This window comes from Euleptes europaea, chromosome 2 (genome assembly GCF_029931775.1).
Source record: "Euleptes europaea isolate rEulEur1 chromosome 2, rEulEur1.hap1, whole genome shotgun sequence".
In the NCBI taxonomy this organism is placed as follows: Eukaryota; Metazoa; Chordata; class Lepidosauria; order Squamata; family Sphaerodactylidae; genus Euleptes; species Euleptes europaea.
In genome coordinates, this window is record NC_079313.1 from 71,801,360 (window position 1) to 71,822,573 (window position 21,214).

General features: G+C 40.9%; 1 protein-coding gene across 1 annotated transcript in view; it reads left to right on the forward strand.

The window, feature by feature from the left end:
• Window positions 1-21,214, forward strand: part of FAF1 (Fas associated factor 1) — a 243,967-nt gene that overhangs the window by 93,160 nt on the left and 129,593 nt on the right. The window contains exon 8 of the mRNA XM_056844462.1: window positions 15,822-15,908. Within this exon, the coding sequence (XP_056700440.1) occupies window positions 15,822-15,908 (87 nt within the window). The remainder of the gene's footprint in view (window positions 1-15,821; window positions 15,909-21,214) is intronic.

Sequence of the window (21,214 nt, forward strand, 5' to 3'; positions counted from 1 at the left end):
ATAGTGGGGACCCAAAGCACCCTGCATCATTCTTCTGTTCTTTCAATTTTGGGGGCTCAGTCTTGCCAGAAGGAAATGCCCTGGGGAAGGGGGGGAAGGAAAGATTCTCAGGCACCCTCAGTTCATGGTGTCCAATTCATTGCTTTAAAATTCAGTATCCATTAAATGCTGCATTGAATGGTGCTGCCATTTTATAAGTTTCACGTTCAAACAATGAACTGTACACTTCATACTTTAAATATACTTTTTTTTACAAATTATATTTTATAGATAAAAGTAAACATATTCATTCCTTAAAGTCACCTGCAAATTTTGAAAGCCTGCACCCGCAATCAAGAAGGCAGTCAGAACAATCATGGTCTGCTAGTTGATTGACAGCTTGGATGTTTTTGTAGTCCTTGGGAGGAAGCAAAAACAGGAGGGATATCAAGTCCTTGGGTTTGCTAGATATAGCTAATGGGTTGTGTTTGTCTTGGTAGATCTACACAATTAAGTCTGCAAACCCAGTGGAACGTTGGAGTTGTGTTTCTGGGACAGCCATTTCCCAAAATGTATTGAAAACCACTTTTTAAACTCAGTGAAGTTCACAAAATAGGTTTAAATGATAAGTAGAAGAGGGGTGGAGTGGAAGAGTTTGCAGTATATAATTTTTAAATTTAAAATCCTAAACAGTTGGGTAGAATATTTAAATAAAAAAACCCAAACACACACATTATCTTTGTACTGTACTCTGTTCTTATATGGACTTATTTGGATGAAATGTACTATTGTTGGTTAGCCTGTAATATCTGACAAATTGTATTATCATTGCCTTAATGATGGAAGATGATGTTGAAAATACTGTAGAATAGTGAGGTTCATGGCAGGCTTTTGGTTCTAAAATTCTGGAATATTCTAAGTAAAAAAAAGTTTATTAATGAAACAGCATAGGGGGGTTTCTTAGTGCAAGCCTCCATAGTTCAAGATGTACAACAGCAATTTCTCGGTTGTATAGCACAGCATAGCTCAGAGCTGAGATTAGAGAAACCCTGTAGAGTGGGTAATACTTGAGGGCATCTACGACTAGAAAAGTATGTGAATTTAAGCATGGGAGGAAGGAAGGATCTGCTTTAAATTTAGTGTAGGGTCACTGAATCTTAATGATAGCTTAAATAGGGGAGGTAGAATAATGAATAGGGGTATGCAGTGTGTAGCACTAATACTAGAAGTCTATGGTTTGCAGTGGTTATTTAATGTCTTTTCCCATATGTTTCTGAATAGAGTAGGTTATGGCAGAGATGAGCTAAGGAATAGCTTTGTTAGTGAATAGTTAAATGGAAGTAATTTTTAAAGAGAATTCATTCTATGAAAATAGTAAGACAGCTTGTTAGTGGAATAATAGGACAAGAATAAATAGCATAGACTTCAGTGTTCTTTATGAAGCATATTTATAATTAGGTGCAATCTGAGAATGTGCTGCGAACACTTTTTACTGTTTATGGTACTAATATAATCATAGTTATAGCTCTGTCAACAGAAGACACTTTTTGACTTTAGTTTATTTCCTCCTCACAGTAGAGCTAAGTTTCAATATCTTGTGGGTGTTATGAATCTGACAGGAAATATTAATAATTTTAGCAGATGAAAAGACGTATAGAAAATTAGAAGGGAGTAGGCAACATTAGCAAAACATTGGTCATCTGTTAGTCTATTTATGCGATCAGTTTTTGACTGACCTGTTTAAACACCACTCTGAATGCACTGATTATTCTTTGTTTCTTGTTTGACACTGGCCTCGCCTTGCAACTTCCTCTGCTCACTCCCTTCTTCTGTTGCTTGAGCTCTAAGTATAAATTAGGGTGCTTTGGATGGACACTTGATGCATCTGATGAGGTGACTTTGACTCAGAAAAGATTACGCTGGAATAAATGTTGCTAGTCTTTAAAGAACTACTGACTCCTGCTGTACAGTTGAACATTGTATAATCATATAATTATTGTGTATGAGCATGTGTATGTTAATAGGTGAGTCTCTGTCTGGGTAAACAGGGATGGGTACAGTGAAGCTATTCTACAGATACACAAAAAATTGTGAGTTTTACATAGGTCTCTGCTATTAGAAGCTATCTTTAAATCTGTCCTATAATTTAATTTCATGGATGACTATCTTCCTGCATTAGATTCAAAAGCTACATTTTTATGTGGAAGTCCTTGAGTGCTTAATCTATGGAACATCTGCGAATACACAGTTGTGATCTTTCTGGGTAATATATGAACCTTCATTTGGAATGGCTTGCTCATCCTAAGGCTTGCTTTGGACAATACAATCTCTGTTTATCGACATAAAATCAAGGAGGTATTGGTTTGGATGTTGGTGGAAGTGGGGGAGGCTGCTTGGTGGTGCTGTGGGTCTTACTTCAGGCCTCACATTTCTCTCAAAGGGATTTTTCATCTTCAGCTATTTTGAATCAAGTAGATTGAAAGGATTAGAATAAGTCTATCTAGCTCTGATCTGAACACATTCTTCATAACCCTCAGGAGGCTACAATTTAAAACCATTCAAGGAGTGTCACAAGAGAGCACTCAGGGGCAAACTGGGCAATTGGCAAGGTGTCAGGTGTACATCACCTGTACGCAAATTTTGGACAGTGAGCAAGACACTAAGTGCATCTTTGGAAGAAGTTATTAAAAACAATATCATGGCTCTTTAGCTGGGCGACTTCCTCCTGCATTCCAGACGCACCTTTCCATTCCCATTTATTTTATCAAAGGGTCAGGATGTTCACTTTGCAGGTCTCACAATCAGGATATGTAAAGGAAGGAGATAAGGGTGGAATTATTCATTTTCCGCCAACATGTTCTTACAGATGAAATCGCCATTAGTGATAAACTCCAGAAATAATGGTATAGTGTTTACTTAGGTTATTTAATGTGTGGCACAATGGTATGAGAACTATATTACTGATATAAATACAGTATCTGTATCTGCTCTTTATCATTTAATATGTTCATTGTTCACATATAATAGGACACAACTTGAGGTGACAGACAGCACAATTTTAATTTGCTTACAGAACCAGCATGGGGTAGTGTTTAAGAGCAGCGGACTCTAATCTGGAGAACCGGGTTTGATTCCCCACTCCTCCACATGAGCGGTGGACTCTAATCTGGTGGACCTGGTTTGTTACCCCACTCTTCTACATGAAGCCTGCTGGGTGACCTTGGGCTAGTCACAGTTCTCTCAGAATTCTCTTAGCCCCACCTACTTCACAAGGTGTCTGTGTGGGGAGAGGAAGGGAAGGCAATTGTAAGCTGCTTTGAGACTCCTTAAAGGTAGAGAAAAGAGGAGTATAAAAACTAACTTCTACGAACAAAAAAGGTTACACAGTTTGTCTAGCCTTTTCAAGGTAAAAACGCTATCAACTAAAACGTATTCAAGAGGATATGGTACTCAAAACTGGTACCCAGGGCTTTTCAGACATTACAGTCACACATACTGGGAGGATGCCAACCATGCATATCAGGAGCACGCACTACGTGGAATCCTCCCAATAGATGCAGTTGCCATGATGTCTGAAAGGAGCAATGCGTGGATTTTGCTTGCACATACAGCCTGTAGGAGCCCCGTGTCACAGAGTGGTAAGATGCAGTACTGCAGACTAATCTGGAGAACCAGGTTTGATTCCCCACTCCTCCCCATGAAGCTGGCTGGGTGACCTTGGGCTTGCCACAGTTGTCTCAGAACTCTCTCAGCCCCACCTACCTCACAAGGTATCTGTTTTGGGGAGAGGAAGGGAAGGTGATTGTCAGCCGCTTTGAGACTCCTTAAAGGTAGAGAAAAGTGGGATATAAAAACCAACTCTTTTTCATCATCTTCTTCATCTTCATTTTCTGCTTCATTTTCTTCTTCATCATCATCTTCAAGAAATCTTGGGCTTCTCTTCATTCTTCTAAAAGCTATTTCCCTGGAAATGAATGTGGGAGGCACTTTTGTTGCTTCCTGATTGTATCTCTCATTCCAAGACTCTTTCTTCTAAACTAAGTGGACAACTCCTGATTACTGTCCTCAGGTTATTCCTACTGCACTTGAACTTCTAGTTAGGGTAGGTCTAATTGTCCCTCTTGGAAGTGACTTGCAATATGCTCTGTTGACCAATGCCACTAACATGTAAAAATATTGCAGAAGAATATCAAGGTAGAATTTCCTGAAGTGTGCCATTTTGTGTGTCTCTTAATAAAGAATAACACCTCCTTTTTGTATTGTGAAACATGTTGAGAGTGTTGTTCTTTTTGCTTTCTAACCTCAGATCTAGAATATCCGAAAACTCTTGTGTTTCCAGTGCATAAGCCAAATACACAGTTTGGAAGCCCATAGACAAAGGAATATATCCAGCAGGCTTACACCAAAGTTCTAGCTTGTAAACTGTCAAGCTGGAAAATGTGACCATGTGTGTCAAAGTATCTGGTCCTTTCAGATTCATGATTAACTATTAAGTGCCTCCCAAAATATTCATCCACTGTCAACATTAAGAATTATGGAATGTTTTCCAATTTCCATTCTAGGTACGCCATCTGTTGTAACCACAAACTGTTATGATCACTGTATAAAAATTTAGAACAGTATTGCAGACAATAAGCAGTGCATGGATTTTATTGTTATCTTCATTTATAACCCACCTTTCTTATTGATACACAAGGTGGATTACAAATTATAAAAAGCAATTCAAACAAACATCCTAGATACATTCACCAGAACTCATATCTTCTTGTTTATTCTCCTCATCTTGCTTCTGTCTTCCTCTGTAGCTTCCATTGTTTCAAATCTTAGGGTGTAAACTTCTTTGGGGCAGTGACTTGTTGCCTTATTTGTAGCTCTGGAAACCATCACACACATACTGATGGTGCTGTATAAATAAATCCTCTTCCTCTTTAGGCCCAGAAGTCGTTTTACCCAGATCAGATTGATTAGCGACAATGGGAATGGGGAAGTTTGGCTTGCTGTACAGTCTATGGCAGTGATGGCGAACCTATGGCACGTGTGCCAGAGGTGGCACTCAGAGCCCTCTCTGTGGGCACACGAGCCGTCACCCCAGCACAGAGTTTGCCTGAGTTTGTTCCAGCGGTGCCTTCCCGGCTTCTCCAGGAAGCGCTGGGCTCCTTCCCAGTGCCTTCTCTGCAGTTGCCGGCTGCACGCTCCGGAAGTGAAGACAACGATGAGCCTTCTGCCAAGGACTGGAAGAGGCGGAGCCGGGACGGGGCTGGACCGGGAGTGGGATGCCTGGGCCACTGTCTGCGGTGGGCTGGTTGGTGACTGCAGCGCAGGGGGTTGGCAGTGAGGGCCGAACGGGGGCCCATCTGGCGTTTGTGCTGGAGCCAAGCCCTTCGCTTAGCTCAGGTTTCCACTCTGCTCGTTCATGCAACCGAAGGTGCCTCTGAGCGCATGCAGAGGGCTGTCCCCACCATCAGCCCCCCTGCATAATAGTCTTTTAAAATTCGTATGAAGATAACAGTTGGAAAAAGAACCAAACTGAAGGGGTGGGGGCTATGCTCCAGCTGCTTTCCTTCCCCCGCTCGGCCGCCCATACAGGGTTGCCAACCTCCAGGTAGTTGAGAAAAAATAAGTACCAAAACAACACATGTATGCAAAAAACACTAAAACACAATTTTAGTGCAGTGGAATGGTGCAAACAAACAAACAACAATAACTACTAAACAACAGAACAATAAATACGTGGCTCCCAAGGAGTCTTCAAGAACACCTTCTAAACAATTATTTTCAAGTCCCAAAAGGCTTCTTGTAAGTAGTTCAGAGAGACGGTGGGGATGATCAACTCAGAAGAGAATGGTCAAATCAGGTTGTGAAACACAGTCCGGATTAAAATATTGTCGAAGGCTTTCACGGTCAGAGTTCATTGGTTCTTGTAGCTTATCCAGGCTGTGTAACCGTGGTCTTGGAATTTTCTTTCCTGACGTTTCGCCAGCAACTGTGGCAGGCATCTTCAGAGTAGTAACACTGAAGGACAGTGTCTCTCAGTGTCAAGTGTGTAGGAAGAGTAATATATAGTCAGAAAGGGGTTGGGTTTGAGCTGAGTACTGTCCTGCAAAAGTAATGTGCTAATCATTGTCCTGTAAGTATCAAGATAATGTGCTAATGAGGGTATGGTATGTTAATATGGAACCATTGTATCCTGAAGTGATCTGTTAATGTGTGAAGTCCAAAGCTAATCTGCATGGCTATTGTTGAATGTTGTCTTTGTTAGTTTGGAGGTTTTCAGAACAGGAAGCCAACACTTATTCATTCTTAAACTCTCCTCTTTTCTGTTAAAGTTGTGCTGATGTTTATGAATTTCAATGGCTTCTCTGTACAATCTGACAAAATAGTTGGTAGAATTGTCCAGTCTTTCAGTGTCTTGGAATAAGATCCTGTGTCCTGTTTGTGTCAGTCCATGTTCAGCCACTGCTGATTTCTCAGGTTGGCCAAGTCTGCAGTATCTTTCATGTTCTTTTATCCTTGTTTGTATGCTGCGTTTTGTGGTCCCGATGTAAACTTCTCCACAGCTGCAAGGTAGACGATATACTCCTGCAGAGGTGAGGGGGTCTCTTTTGTCTTTTGCTGATCGTAGCATTTGTTGTATTTTCTTGGTGGGTTTAAACACTGTTTGTAGGTTATGTTTTTTCAAAAGTTTCTCCATCCTATCAGTGACTCCTTTAATAAATGGCAAGAATACCTTTCCTATGGGAGACTGTTTTTCCTGAGTTTTCTGATTTTTGTTTGGTTTAATGGCCCTTCTGATTTCATTCTTGGAGTAGCCGTTTGGTAGCAGTGTGTGATTTAGATGATTAGTTTCTTCCTTGAGAAACTGTGGTTCACAGATCCGTCTTGCACGGTCCATTAATGTTTTGATTATTCCTCTTTTCTGTCGGGGGTGGTGGTTGGAGTTTTTGTGTAAGTAGCGATCTGTGTGAGTTGGTTTCCGGTAGACCTTGTGACCTAACTGAAAGTTTGTTTTACGGATGACAAGGATATCAAGAAATGGGAGTTTACCCTCAATTTCCTTTTCCATGGTAAACTGAATGTTTGGATGGATATTATTAAGATGGTTTAGAAAGTCCATTAATTTTTCTTCACCATGGCTTGAGACTCAATCCACAGGATATATTAATCAGTTTTGATGTTGTATCCCTCTTTACCAAGGTTCCAGTAAAAGACACAATCTCATTGATTAACCAGATTTTTCCAGAAGATATAACAGCCTTATTTCACCATTGTTTGACAACAAGTTATTTCCTATGGGATCAAGAATTTTATGAACAGATTGATGGAGTAGCTATGGGAAGTCCTCTCAGTCCAGTAATAGCAAACTTTTACATGGAATATTTTGAAAAGACAGCATTAGAATCAGCACCTTACAAACCTACAGTCTGGTTCAGGTTCGTAGATGATACATTTACTATTTGGAGCCATGGTGAAGAAAAACAGGACACAGGGTCTTATTCCAAGACACTGAAAGACTGGACAATTCTACCAACTATTTTGTCAGATTGTACAGAGAAGCCATTGAAATTCATAAACATCAGCACAACTTTAACAGAAAAGAGGAGAGTTTAAGAATGAATAAGGCTTGGCTTCCTGTTCTGAAAACCTCCAAACTAACAAAGACAACATTCAACAATAGCCATGCAGATTAGCTTTGGACTTCACACATTAACAGATCACTTCAGGATACAATGGTTCCATATTAACATACCATACCCTCATTAGCACATTATCTTGATACTTACAGGACAATGATTAGCACATTACTTTTGCAGGACAGTACTCAGCTCAAACCCAACCCCTTTCTGACTATATATTACTCTTCCTACACACTTGACACTGAGAGACACTGTCCTTCAGTGTTACTACTCTGAAGATGCCTGCCACAGTTGCTGGCGAAACGTCAGGAAAGAAAATTCCAAGACCACGGTTACACAGCCCGGATAACCTACAAGAACCAACTTGACGTTTTCACCGCCGCGTCGGCGGCTTCGTCAGCACACCATTCAAATTATCGCGAGACAAAGCTTGTATCGCGAGACAAAGCTTTGTCAAAGCTTGACAAAATGCTTGTAAAGCTGCTCCGTTCGAACGGAGCAGCTTTACAAGCATTTTTGAATTGTTTGAATTTTGTTGAGATTTGTAAATTTTATACCAAGGATCTCGCAATAATTTGAACGGTGTGCTGACGAAGCCGCCGACGCGGCGGTGAAAACATCAAGTTAATCCGGACTGCGTTTCACAACCTGATTTGACCATTCTCTTCTGAGTTGATCATCCCCACCGTCTCTCTGAACTACTTACAAGAAGCCTTTTGGGACTTGAAAATAATTGTTTAGAAGGCGTTCTTGAAGACTCCTTGGGAGCCACGTATTTATTGTTCTGTTGTTTAGTAGTTATTGTTGTTTGTTTGTTTGCACCATTGCACTGCACTAAAATTGTGTTTGTGTTTTGCATACATGTGTTGTTTTGGTACTTATTTTTTCTCAACTTCCTTCTAGTACCAAGTGCCTCTTTTTCCAGTATTAACCTCCAGGTAGTAGCAGGAGATCTGCTATTTCAGTTCACCTGGAGAAAATGGCCGCTTTGGCAACTGGACTCTATGGCATGGAAGTCCCTCCCCAAACCCCACCATCCTCAGGCTTCGCCCCCAAAACCTCCCGCAGGTGGCAAAGAGGGACCTGGCAACCCCCTAGCCCCATGTGGACTTCTAGCTGTATTGGCACTTTGCGATAAATAAGTGGGTTTTGGGTTGCAGTTTGGGCAGTCTCTAAAAGGTTCGCCATCACTATGGCTTGAATAATCTAGAATCAGCTGCCCTCTAAGGACTTCTCTCTAGAGACCTGCTGTCTGATTCCATTGTTGTAGGGACAGAGTCCAGGGAAGTAGCAGTCCCCCCGCCCCAGTTTCCCCTTTCCCTCCTGCAAGATTTGAGAGGGTCTCAGTTACCAGGCGGAGGCTTGCACCCAGTTCCTTCTCTTACGGCTGGCATGGTCTTCTAGCTGGGGAGCGGCCTCTCCCTTCCTCCTTGGCTCTTCCTGGAACAGCCCTTTTAAAGGGCTCCTTGGGGGAGGGACATCCCTAGCATCTCCTTCTTCCTCCAGTCTAGAGGGTAGGCTTTGTAGACTGTCAAGAGCCGGGGCCAATGGGGCTTCCCCCTGGCCTTCTCTAAAGGAGCTTGCTTCCACATTTTTCCTTGTTTTTTTCCCTTGTTCTTCTGGGACTACTTTTACCCTGGTCTTTTTCTGGCAACCAGAAACACAACCAGATTTGAGTTGTGTTTGTTTGCATGTGTACTATTTCCTGCACTTTTGTTGGTTCCTTCCACTTCCCACCCACTTTCTGCTGACTGGACGATGACTGTGGGAGAACCCTGCCCTGTGCTTTCTCTCCCCCTAACACAGTAATCTATCCCCCTACCTCAGTAATTTTATTCCTCATGTTGGCAAATTTTCAAGTAAAATTTTTTTAAACAAAAACTTGCCTGACAGTGATGTATCTCTATATCGCCGTAAGAAGGCTTGAGGACAATTGTAGCTCTTCCCCTTTGCTTGCAGCAAATGGTACCTCTTTCTTTCTCAGCCCTGGGGAAAAGAATTTTTTTTGCCATGTCTGTTGGCTTTTTTGCACTTTCAGAAGGCACAGGAACACTCATTGTTTTTTCTGGCCACTTAACCATCCCTCTTTGCCTTCATGCTTGGCTCTCTTGGTATGTCCCAATCCCCCATTTCCCCCCATGGAAGGAAGGAGGTTTTTTTCTTTTCATTACATAGGCAAGAATTTGATTTTTTTTTAAATTTAAGCTCCCTGATAGCGATGTATTTCTATAAGATATGCTTGTGCCTTGATAGCCAGCACCCTGCCCCTTAAGATGTTAATTTTTCATGGGAATGTGATTTTGGGGGCGGGGGGTTGGGTTGGGAGGTATTTGTTATCACTTTCAATTCTGATGGGGACTGTTGAAGAGCAGCCCTTCTGACCCGCTTCATTGGCCTGCTAGAGACATTTACATGTCTAAACAGAGAGCTAGCATGGTGTTGTGATTAAGAGCAGTGGACTCTAATCTGGAGAACCGTGTTCGATTCCCCACTCTGAAGCCTGCTAGTCTATATCACCCTGAGTTTTTATTTGAAGAAGAAGAAACGAGGGAGCTGAAGACAAAAATAGCATAATCCCCCCCCCCTTAGTCTGGGTTGATCCTTTTTTTCACACTGCCCTTTTAGCTGTAGCCAATATATTGACCTGACTAATGCAGTATTACATATACACGTAATCACACGTGCACACTCTCTCTCTTCTTAAAAGAATCCTTGGAACCCACCTGTTCTGTAATGCAATCCTGCGCAAATGACCCCTTTACTACTCCATTTGTCTGTTGTATTGATCTGTTTGTTTTCCAATGCTGCAGCAGGTGCCCTTAAACAACAAGCCCGCTGGGGGCAGGGCATGTGATATTTGAGAGAGACAGCCACCTAGTTATACGTCACAGGGGAACTCATGTTATTCCATTGATGATAATCACAGCTATAATGCTACATTATAGGAAAAGGCAGTGCAGTTATTAGCTTGCTCTTTTTCTTAATTGATTTTCGTGAACTGAGAAGAGGAGGCTTGCATTTATTTTCCTTTTTTCTACCTATCCTAAGAGCCAGGTAATTGGCATTTTTAAAATGTTTGCTCTTCTCTTGACTTTCTCGGATATTTGCAGATTTCTACTACATTTGTGTATCAGAGAGTCAGTAATTGTTGGTTAGGGATTTTGATCCATTTCCCCCAATATAAAATACCACAGGATTTCTTGTTGTTCAAAACTTATTTTGTTAGAAAGCTCACAGAATGCATCTTTTCTGTCTCCCTATTCTTCTGCAGTTCTCAAATAAAGGCTGCTGGGAATCATGGGAGTCTCAGGCACAGTATGAAGTGTGTTGGGGTCTGTAGTGGGAGGAGGAAATTGGCACAAATGCCTCCCTTCTCCTTGTGCGAATAGAAGTGCCTTTCTGCTGGTGGAAGAAACATTTGGATCTAATAAATTTGTCATCTTCAACACATTATACACAGTGAAGGAGTTAGGTTACTTCTCCTTCTAAAGGGTAGTCTCTACTCCTGTTCCTTCCTCAATTAAATTTCTTCTGCTAAACAGAATACTTTATGTGAGCACTGTCACAGTTGCATTATAGGAGCAAGGATGTATGTTGCTTTCATCTGCAATGCTTATGCCCAATTTTGGTTGCAAGCCCCATTTGCTGTGTGCTAGTGGTTACAGTGGATAAGAGCGGTGGACTCTCATCTGGAGAACCAGGTTTGATTCCCCACCCCTCCACATGAACGGTGGATGCTAATCTGGTGAACCAAGCTGGTTTCCCTACTCCTCCCCATGAAGCCAGATGGGTGACCTGGGCTAGTCACAGCTCTCTTAGAGCTCTCTCAGCCCGACCTACCTCACAGGGTGTCTGTTGTGGGGAGGGGAAGGTGATTGTAAGCTGGTTTGATTCTTCCTTAAATGGTAGAGTAAGTTGGCGTATAAAAACCAACTCTTCTTCTGTTTCATGAAATGTAGACCAAGTTCATTTATACAGGATATTTGGGTTGGGTCTGGGTAGTGTGAGGCAAGAGACAGAAAGCTTTGTCTAGGTTGGGTGAGGCTGCCTACCCTCAACTCTCTGAGGAAATGGGGTGAGTCTCTTAGAAGGCCTTTCTTTCTCCTTTCCCCCACCCTTGACTGAGGTCAGATGGGGGCTACCTGCATGAAGGTCTGGCCTGCTTCTTCTTCTCTCTTGATTTGCCTGCTCAACATGTGCAGATCCCAGCAGATCCTGAGCTTTATGACAGCAGAGGACCTTTTGTGTGTGGCTCAGTCACACATGTGCATTCTGTCGTTGGTGGAAACCCATGTGCAGGCACTAGGTTTGCCAACTTCCATGTACTAGCTGGAGATCTCCTGCTATTACAACTGATCCCCAGCCAATAGATATCAGTTTACCTGGACAAAATGGCCACTTTGGCAATTGGACTCTGTGGCAATGAAGTCCCTCCCCTCACCAAACCCCGCCTTCCTCAGGCGCCACCCCAAAAACCTCCTGCCCGTAGCAGAGAGGGACCTGGCGACCCTAGCAGGCATGCTGTCTGAGGGGAGAAGCAGCAGCTGGAATTTGGTCCTTACCACACCCTCCTCTGTCACACTTTTTCCCTTGCACTGAAGAGATGTGTGACATCAGCGGAAGGAAAGGCAAAGAAAATGTCCTTGTGACTGCTTCATTCCTACTCTTTCCTATTCGCTGGCCCTTCCTTGACAGTTGGAGGCGACTTCAAGGGCCTCCCCTTGGCATGCTCCCCTTTCTCCTGAAGCAGCTTCCCCCCTCCCTCACTCCCTCTCTTGTGCTGGGCACGATGCAGCTGCAGCAGGTTCCTCCCCATGAGCAGCCATTCAGTATGGGGTGGGTCTGTTCTGGTGCTGATAGCTTCATTTCTTTTGTAGATAAAATGTTTGTGATCTATTACTTAACGGTAGTGCAGTCAACGGGTGTTAATTGCTGTTCCAATGCCACAAAACGTTGAATGTGGGCATTCTTCATTCCATTTAAAATGCTGCTAGCACAGGATCCTTCATGTTTTTATATTACATAAACAGATTTTAAAATCTGAAACAGGCATATTTTGATACTATTACAATTGGTGCATTATAGGGAGAGCAAACTTTCTTTTATATTACTGACTATGATTTGACAGCATCCTGATTTTGGCATCTTTTCAGAACCATTTGTGAAGTTAGCCTTAGCAGTTTGTTTAACCAAACATCACCCTCATACATTTTACTTGGTGCCTCCCAGCTGAGGCCTGCCTATAACAACTAGTGTATTCTGCGACGAGTTGCTCAACAGATGTCATTTCTGGTTGAATAATGAGCTAGAATAGTTGTGCGTTGGCTAATGTTACTCAAACTTTGATCACTTTTGTTCAGCACATCAGTCTGGCATTGTGCTTTATACCAACATAACACTATAACCAGAGCATGCCTTTCAGGCTTAGAATAGCAAAGGAATGTTATTGAAATCAGTGCAGTTACAGATGAGTGAATGAAAAAAGGAAAATACTGTTTATTTCATAATGCTGTGGTGTTGTACTTTGGAATTAGAAAGGAATGTATGGAATCCAGCTCCAGATTTAGTAGTTTTACTTCACAGACTTTTTTCTTTTTTTCCTGTTTTTAAGCTTTATTGACTTAGTGTGGCTGTTTTCATATGTAATTTTAGATAGCTAAAATGATAGAGCGACTTTAGGAATGTTAATAATTAGTGAAATAAAAACAGTCATGCTTAATTCTGATCCAGGCTGTAACAGAAGCATCCTGTGTCTTATAGGATATTGGGTCCATGGGACAAAATGTTCGGATTTATGCTTAATTTCTAAACTTACAACTGTTTTAGAAAATACAAGTCAATAATTATTATATTATGGTATGACTTTGTATATTTAGAAATACTATAACTTACTGAGTATAACCGTATGTAGATATGATTTTTTTAACCCTATGTAGATATGATTTAAGGTAGCACATACTCTGTAGTATGCCAAAGTTGGGGGAAAGCATATGCAGTGCTTGATGTCCATATGTATCTCCCCATGTTCTGCATACCACATGCTGATACCTTGGGACATATTTACATTTAAAGTCCTCTTGTCGCTATTCTGTATGTAATACCAGGCAGATTGGAATAGGTGAAGCATTGCTGGATGGAGCTGGAATGAGATTGTACCTGTGTACTTCTAGGAAGCAGAAAATACAATGGCAGCCTCCAGTTGGAAATATAAAAAACTAGTAGTTGATGAAATATATCTCTAATGTTAAAAGAAAAATACAGGAGCCTTGAAAAGCTGAGAGCAGAAGAAAATGAAATTAAATTTAAATGAAATGCTAGATAAGTCAATGCAAGCCCGCTGGATAATAGAACCTAATGGTGGGAGCCCCACAGGAACAGTTGTTTCCTGGGTCATTTTCCTCTATTTGTGTGTGTGTGTGTGTGTGTGAAGTGCTATAGAGTTGCAGCCAACTTCTGGCAACCAGTTTTCAGGTTTTTTCAAGACGAAAATAGGGTTTTGAAGACAAGAGACTAACAGAGGTGGTTTGCCATTGCCTTCCTCTGCATAGTGACCCTGAAATTCTTTGGTCTCCCATCCAAATATTAACCAGGGACAACTCTGCTTAGCTTCCAAGATCTGACGAGATAGGTCTAGCCTGGCCCATCCAGGTCAGGGCTTCCTCTATTTAGATTCAGGTATTTCCAAAATAGATGCTCATGCACCATGTCTAGAAATAAAGCAAAGATTTTCTGGACCTTGTTCATAGTTATTGCTTCAGGGCAAGTTCCAGACTTTGAAATGGGAGATTGTAATGATTCCCATTTTCTGCTGGAGAGAGCAGACCCTTGACTATTTCTGTATTCCCTTTAGACCTACAGCACCTTCCAGCAGGAAATGGGAGAACATCCCATGACTCTTCCTGGTGTAGAGGTTCTGGAGGGATGAGAAAGCCATGCTCCTCTGCATCCTTCAGATACTCCAGTGTTACAGAGGCCTCTGGGATAGGGATGACAGGCTACTCCCTGGCACCTCCTGCATTGGGGGCAGGGCAGTGGGTGTATGTGATATTAGGCTATGTGTTGAGAGCATGTCCAGATGAAAACCTAAATATGTCAGTGCATTAGCCAACTCTCTAGAAACTCTATGGTAATACTATAGAGTTTCTAGAGCATCAGCTAACATGCTGACATCACATCCAGGTTTTGGCTCAGATGTGACCTTAACACATAGCCCAATGTTATTGTTGCCCCCCCCCCCCACTGTTCCCCCGCAGCTCCAGAGGTGAGAGTGGGTGGGAGGGTCTAGCTTTGGGAGAATGTCTGCCCAAAGTGAGCAGCTGTTATCCTTGGTCTGGGATAATTTCCCATTTCCTGGTAGGAGAGGACAGGCGTAGGGACCATGGATGGTCAGCAGTGAGTACATATCAGCCATATTACTTATGGAGAACACACTGTTGATTAGTGCACTGAAGAGTCTATTTATAGGGATCCATAAGTTTTTTTTAATACTCTAGCAACAACCCATTCTCCAAACCTTTTCTGCTTTTGTCTATTGTAAAAGCTAACCTCTGCATTTAATTATGAACTAAAAATTGTGTACTCTTTTGTTGGGTGCTTGTTTTGAGTTGATACAGACTGGAGAGCTTGACTTAGAATTTTCTATGTTTATTTTAAAGTAGAGTGGATTTAAATCTTTTTTCCTTCAATTATGTCGTTCTTTAGAATGAAGATGTGAAACGTTTTAGTTATCTATACTTTTCTGCTCAAAATATGATTTTTCTAACTCCTTTCTTAGCTAGCTGTATGTCATCTCATTCTAGGGTGTCTTGAGATTAATTTAGAAGTAAAAAGGACACTGATTGTCAGAGGTTCATGTGTAAGACTAGTGTTGAGGTGAGTCTAAATGACATTGCAGTGTGACAATTCTTAGCAAAACCCATGTAGTGATGTCAGTATCTTTCAACATAAGTTGAAAGTAGGTTGTTAAAAGTAGGTTGTTTAAGAGGGTAATGGTTCCAGTGGTACACCATTTGCTTGATGGTTTCTTATAGGATGCTCTGTATTTGTCAACATTTCTCAGTTTTGATTTCAATATAAGTAAAATATCTTGATTTTCTCACATTGTTATCCTCAGATTGAATGAGATTTCCACATTTTCAAAGATCGCATAAATGATAACTATCAAGCTGTATCTTTTAAACATTTGTATTTTGTTTTGGCATTTTGCAGGTTAAGCGGAATGTGTATGACCTGACAAGTATCCCCGTTCGTCATCAGTTATGGGAAGGCTGGCCTGCTTCTGCAACAGATGACTCCGTAAGTCACCATTTACCTCAGATTTGTCTGTAAACACTATTCTCATTTTTCCCAACATGTACAGTAGCTTTGATGTCCATTTGAAGGACTTATTGCATGGTTAAAATGTTCCTGTTTGCAACACAAGTATTAAGTTACAATGTATGCACAAAGTGCAAAAAGCACTTTCTTGATCAATCCTGCTGAAACATTTATTTAATAAATAATAAACTGTTTAATAAACAATAAACTGTTTTGAATAGTGCTATTAAAATTACTGGTTATACTGATAAAATGAGCACAATTTCAGAACACAGTCTAGGATTCCTAATACCTGCTTTGGATGATGACCAGTATAGACTGTGTACAGGCATAGTATGGCTTGTGAGTAGGGTTGCCATGTCCCCCTTGGCCACTGGCGGGAGATGGGGATAGGGTTGTCAGATCCAGGTTAGGATACTCCTGGAGAGTGGGGAGTGGAACATGGAGAGGTCAGGGACCTCAGTGGGGTACAATGCCATGGAGTTGTCCCCTCCAAACCATCCATTTTCTCCAGGGGAACTGATCTCTGCAGACTAGAGATGAGCTGTAATTCTGGGGGATCCCCAAGTCCCACCTGGAGGCTAGCATCCATACTTGTGAGGGTCAAATGTCCTAAATGAATAAACAAAAGATCTTCCAAAATCCTTAGTAAGGAAAAGCTTAATAGTCCGTTAGAAGAAGAAACCAGGTTATCCCCATCTTTCATTATTAAAGTCCCTGCCCCCAGTCCAAGCATCTTTGTTCAGCTGTTGTTTTAGCAAACATTATGAAGAAATCCTTATGGAGATGACAACTTGGTAGACTGCATAGTACTGTGCACTTTGACCACAGTTCAGAAAGATTGTTTAATTCAAAGGACACATATGTAAGCACACAATGAAGAGTATTAATATTTCACTTTGTGTTAGGCATTTTTGTAGTTGTTTAAAGAAAGGGAGGGATTTACTTCCATTGCAACCCCACTTTAAAAAGCAATTTGTGAAGTAATATGGAGGGCAAACTGAAATAAAGTTTTGCTATATGAGGATACTCTGAAAAGGCTCTCTGGGTTGGAGTCCATTTTGTTTTAATATTAACTTCTCCCATACCTGAGCTTTCCTCTGCTACCTATTATGAAATGCTGTCTTTAAAATGTATAAAGTTGGGTTGCAGCAGCACATTTTGCAGAACAGTACCACACTGGATTTTTGTATAGCTGTTGCTGGTCCTCATATTAGAAGTAGAACTGAAGCTTGAGGTAAAACAAACATAGACAAAGTTAATTGCAACCTCTGATATATATTGGTCTGTTGTCATTTCTTGCTAGTTGAGTTTAGGCCAGCAAGGCCTGGAAAACCATGATTTCTAATCCAAATGCCAGCAGCTGTTTGGAGAACAGCCAAATAAATTAAAAGGGAAAGCCTTCCTATAGGATAGGATGTCCAGCATGTATAAAACGCACAAATCTGTTTTAACGTCTGTTTTAACAAGTGACAGTGTTGCAGGTGACTTTTTTCTTTTCTTTTCAAGTTTAATGAAACTCGTGATTGTTAAGTCATCTGCTTCAAAAGCAGACGAGCCCAGAGAGCTCCCAGCTTGACACTGCTGCAGCTGAGGCCCATCAGCTGTGTAAACACTTCTGAACATGTTACTCCCAAAAATATAATTAATTTCTATCTGAAATTAGAGCTTCCAACTTAATATTTATGAAGATTTAACTTAAGCAATAACAGTCTAAACACTTCTCCCTCCATTGTCATTTATAGTTAAGATGAACTTCGTGAGTAAATTGATACACAGCTCTCCAGTCTTCACTTGTTTAATTCCCCATTTTGGTAAAAACTTAGTATTTGACAGCCAAATGTCTCCATGGTTCTATACATGAGTAAAGATCTAACTTTGAACAACTGAAGAGTTAAAGAAGGATTTGATTTGAATACTTTTCATTTACATTTTATGCAGTATAAGAAATACTTTGTAATATCACGAGATGTTTTTTTGCAGTGCAGTTCTTGTTAACCTTTGCCTTAGCAAACACCAGAGCTAAATAGACTTCCAGTAATTAGGTTCCTGTGTAATAGAGACTGTTATGAACCTGATAAGCTTCAGACTTCTGCGTTACCAGAAATGCATCAAAGTCAAGAATCTTTTTAAAAACATTGTTATTGCACCTCCAGCTTGAGCCAGAGTATGTTATTTGCTTGTAGTTTCCACTTAATAAAATATGGAATACTGGTAGAAATGTCAATGGCTCTTTCAAACCCTTTTAAATACATTTTCACTAAGAAAATAGGTATCTACAGCTCTACCGGTTGGAGAATGTTTTCATGCTGCGTCAGTTTAACTGTGAGAAACAAGGAGATTGCAAGATTGCTAACATACCATTTTACACTTTAACAAGAACATTTTTTTCAGTTTCTGCAGAGTATGAATAATGTTAACACTTGGAGTTATAATTGCCTCATCTAATTAAAATGCAGACAACAAATTTCTGATTTTTTTTTTCTTACTACCAGTTTTCTGATGATCTACTTCAGAGGGGGGAAACCCTCTCTCTAATGGGTATTCTTTCACTTGCCCTGATCTGCCTTTTTGTTTGCCATTCTCAGTTAACAAGCAATTACCTTGGTGAAGACAGTAGACTTAAATATTAGGTGGTGTGTAAAACTTGCGAAAGAGCTGAGTAAAAGCTGCTTTACCTGCTAGAATTTCTACAAATTTGTGAGGATTCCTAAGACTAAGGGTGGACAGTACTGGGCTTGTTGGAAATATCCAGACCACTTTCCCTGCATAATCCAAGGAAAATCTGGGATACAGGTCAAGACGTCTTTCTATATTTTTACATTCCTTAACAGCTGTCTAAAAATATTTGGGTTCTTTTAACTCTTATTTTAATGTATGTTTCAAAAGCAGATCTGCCATCATTGTACTGCTCCTAGGATAGATAGATGAACAACAGAGGATAAGCTTGTGGAGTTGTGTAGAAGAAGGAATTTTGGTTGATACACACTGTAGTATTATTATGCTGCTGGACTTTAGAAAACCATCACAACTGAAACTTGCTTTTCTGTGGTGTAGCTGTTAAAAGATGTAAGAGCCCCAGTCTTCCTTGCCTGCTCACCTTAATTCATGATAGAGCAATGTGAAATAATACAGATATAATGTGATAAATGTGATTTTTTTTTTGCCGTCAAGTCACAACTGACTTATGGAGACCCCATAGGGCTTTCAAGGCAAAAAACATTAGAAGGTGGTTTGCCATTGCCTGCCTCCACGTCATGATGCTGGTATTCCTTGGAGGTCTCCCATCCAAATACTACCCTGGGTCAGGGCTGAGAATGTGTGACTGGCCCAAGGTCACCAAGCAAGCTTCCATGAGACGAATGGGGATTTGAACCTGGGTTTCCTAGTCTGACACCTTAACCACTTCACCATGCTGGCTCTCAAATGTGAAATCATACAGATCTGATATCTGTGTTACTTTAAATCCTTCTTAGTGTAGGTTACAAGAGAGTTAAAACATACAATAAAACCATCGATAAGCGAAATGTACAGTAAAACTTGAGACAACGCTCCATAATATTTATTTATTTATTTCATTTATACTCTGCCTTTCTCTCTAATGGGACCCAAAGTGGCGGTTCCTTTTTATCCTCACAACAACCCTGTGAATTAGGTTAGGCAGAGAGTGTGCGGCCGGTCCAAGGTCACCCAGCGAACTAATGGCAGAGTGGGGATTTGAGCCTAAGCCTCACAGACCCTAGCCTGACACTCTAACCATTACACCACACTATTAAAACTCTTCAAGTCAAATGTTGGCCTAAATAGGAAAACATATCCTCTACAAACACTTGACGGTCATAGCTTTCTTCACTTCCTATGGCAAAATTTTAGAAGGGAAGTGCCCCCACCAAAAAGGTGACATTTCTCACTTAGTAGATTGAAAGGCTCAAAGGTGTTGAGCTGATCTCAGCTGATGGATGGTTCCTATATAAAAAGGTGATGCATGAAGGGCTTTAAAGGTAAAAATTAGCCCAGATTGAATATGAGCACTCCACCGACTATCAGCTAATGGAAGCTGCATTCTGTGCCAGCTAAAGCTTCTGAGTTGTCTTCAAAAGCACATAGGTCCCATTACAGAAGGCAAGTCTGGAAGTTATAAAGCCATACCAATCAGGAATGGAAGCAATATAAATGAAAAGGTACCCTTGAAAACGGTTCCAGCTTTCTTTCAGAAAGCAGACCTGGGTCCAGGCAACACCTCTAAACTCATGTGTTCAGATAAGGTAAGGACGAAGCATGCGGCATAATTAAACAAATTCCTTCTAAGAAGGCGAGCTTTCCCAGCCAGCATCCCCCCCCCATGTCTGGATTCATTTTAATTTATTCACCCTCATCCACTTGGCTACAGCTTCAAAGGCACTAGTTCAAGATGGAGATGGGCTCTTCAGTTTCTTAGTTAAATAAATATAAATTTGGGTGTTATCATCCTATTAAGAATACCCAACCAAATTGTTGTGAATTATCTTACTTAGCCATATACGTGTTTATGTACTCATTGGCTTCATATGTGTAAGAGTTTACGAATAGCAGGAAAGAGTTTCTCGGTTATCAAATATTATGGTTTTCTTAAATAAAAGGAACAAGTTGTTCTATTGTTACAGTTGTAAATGCGTATATTATGTTGGGGTTTCCTTAACAAAGGTTGTACATTCAGTCAAGCAGTATAGGTCTGTCTGTCTGTCTGTCTGTCTGTCTGTCTGTCTGTCTGTCTGTCTGTCTGTCGATCGATCGATCTATCATCGATCTATCATCGATCTATCATCGATCTATCATCGATCTATCTATCTATCTATCATCTACTAGTTTCAGGTTATAAAAATTATATTACGTGGCTGAACATTTGAATGTTTTATTATGAAACAGATTTATATAGTACACAACTAAAAGGAAATATGGTTCACTGAACTTACATTGGTATTTTTTTCACTTTTAAAGACATAGACATAGTGCTGGTTCTTACAGGAAATAAGGCACAGCTAAACTTGGGAACCTTCTGTTCCTCCTCTGCTGGTGGATGAGGGCAGCCCAAGTGGGTTATCTCTCTTCCATCTCACTCCAAGCACAGGGCCGTGCAAGCTTTGCCTGGGCTCCATCCCTTCTTCCAGTCTTACCTGCCTGTTCTGCAGCAGTGTGTTTTTGTCAGAGCTCATGCTCTGTCACTACTTTATTGCAAACATGACCCAGATTCTTCTTTCTACCCTTCCTCTGGATTAACTGTTCTGAGCCAGACAGAATAGAAGGAT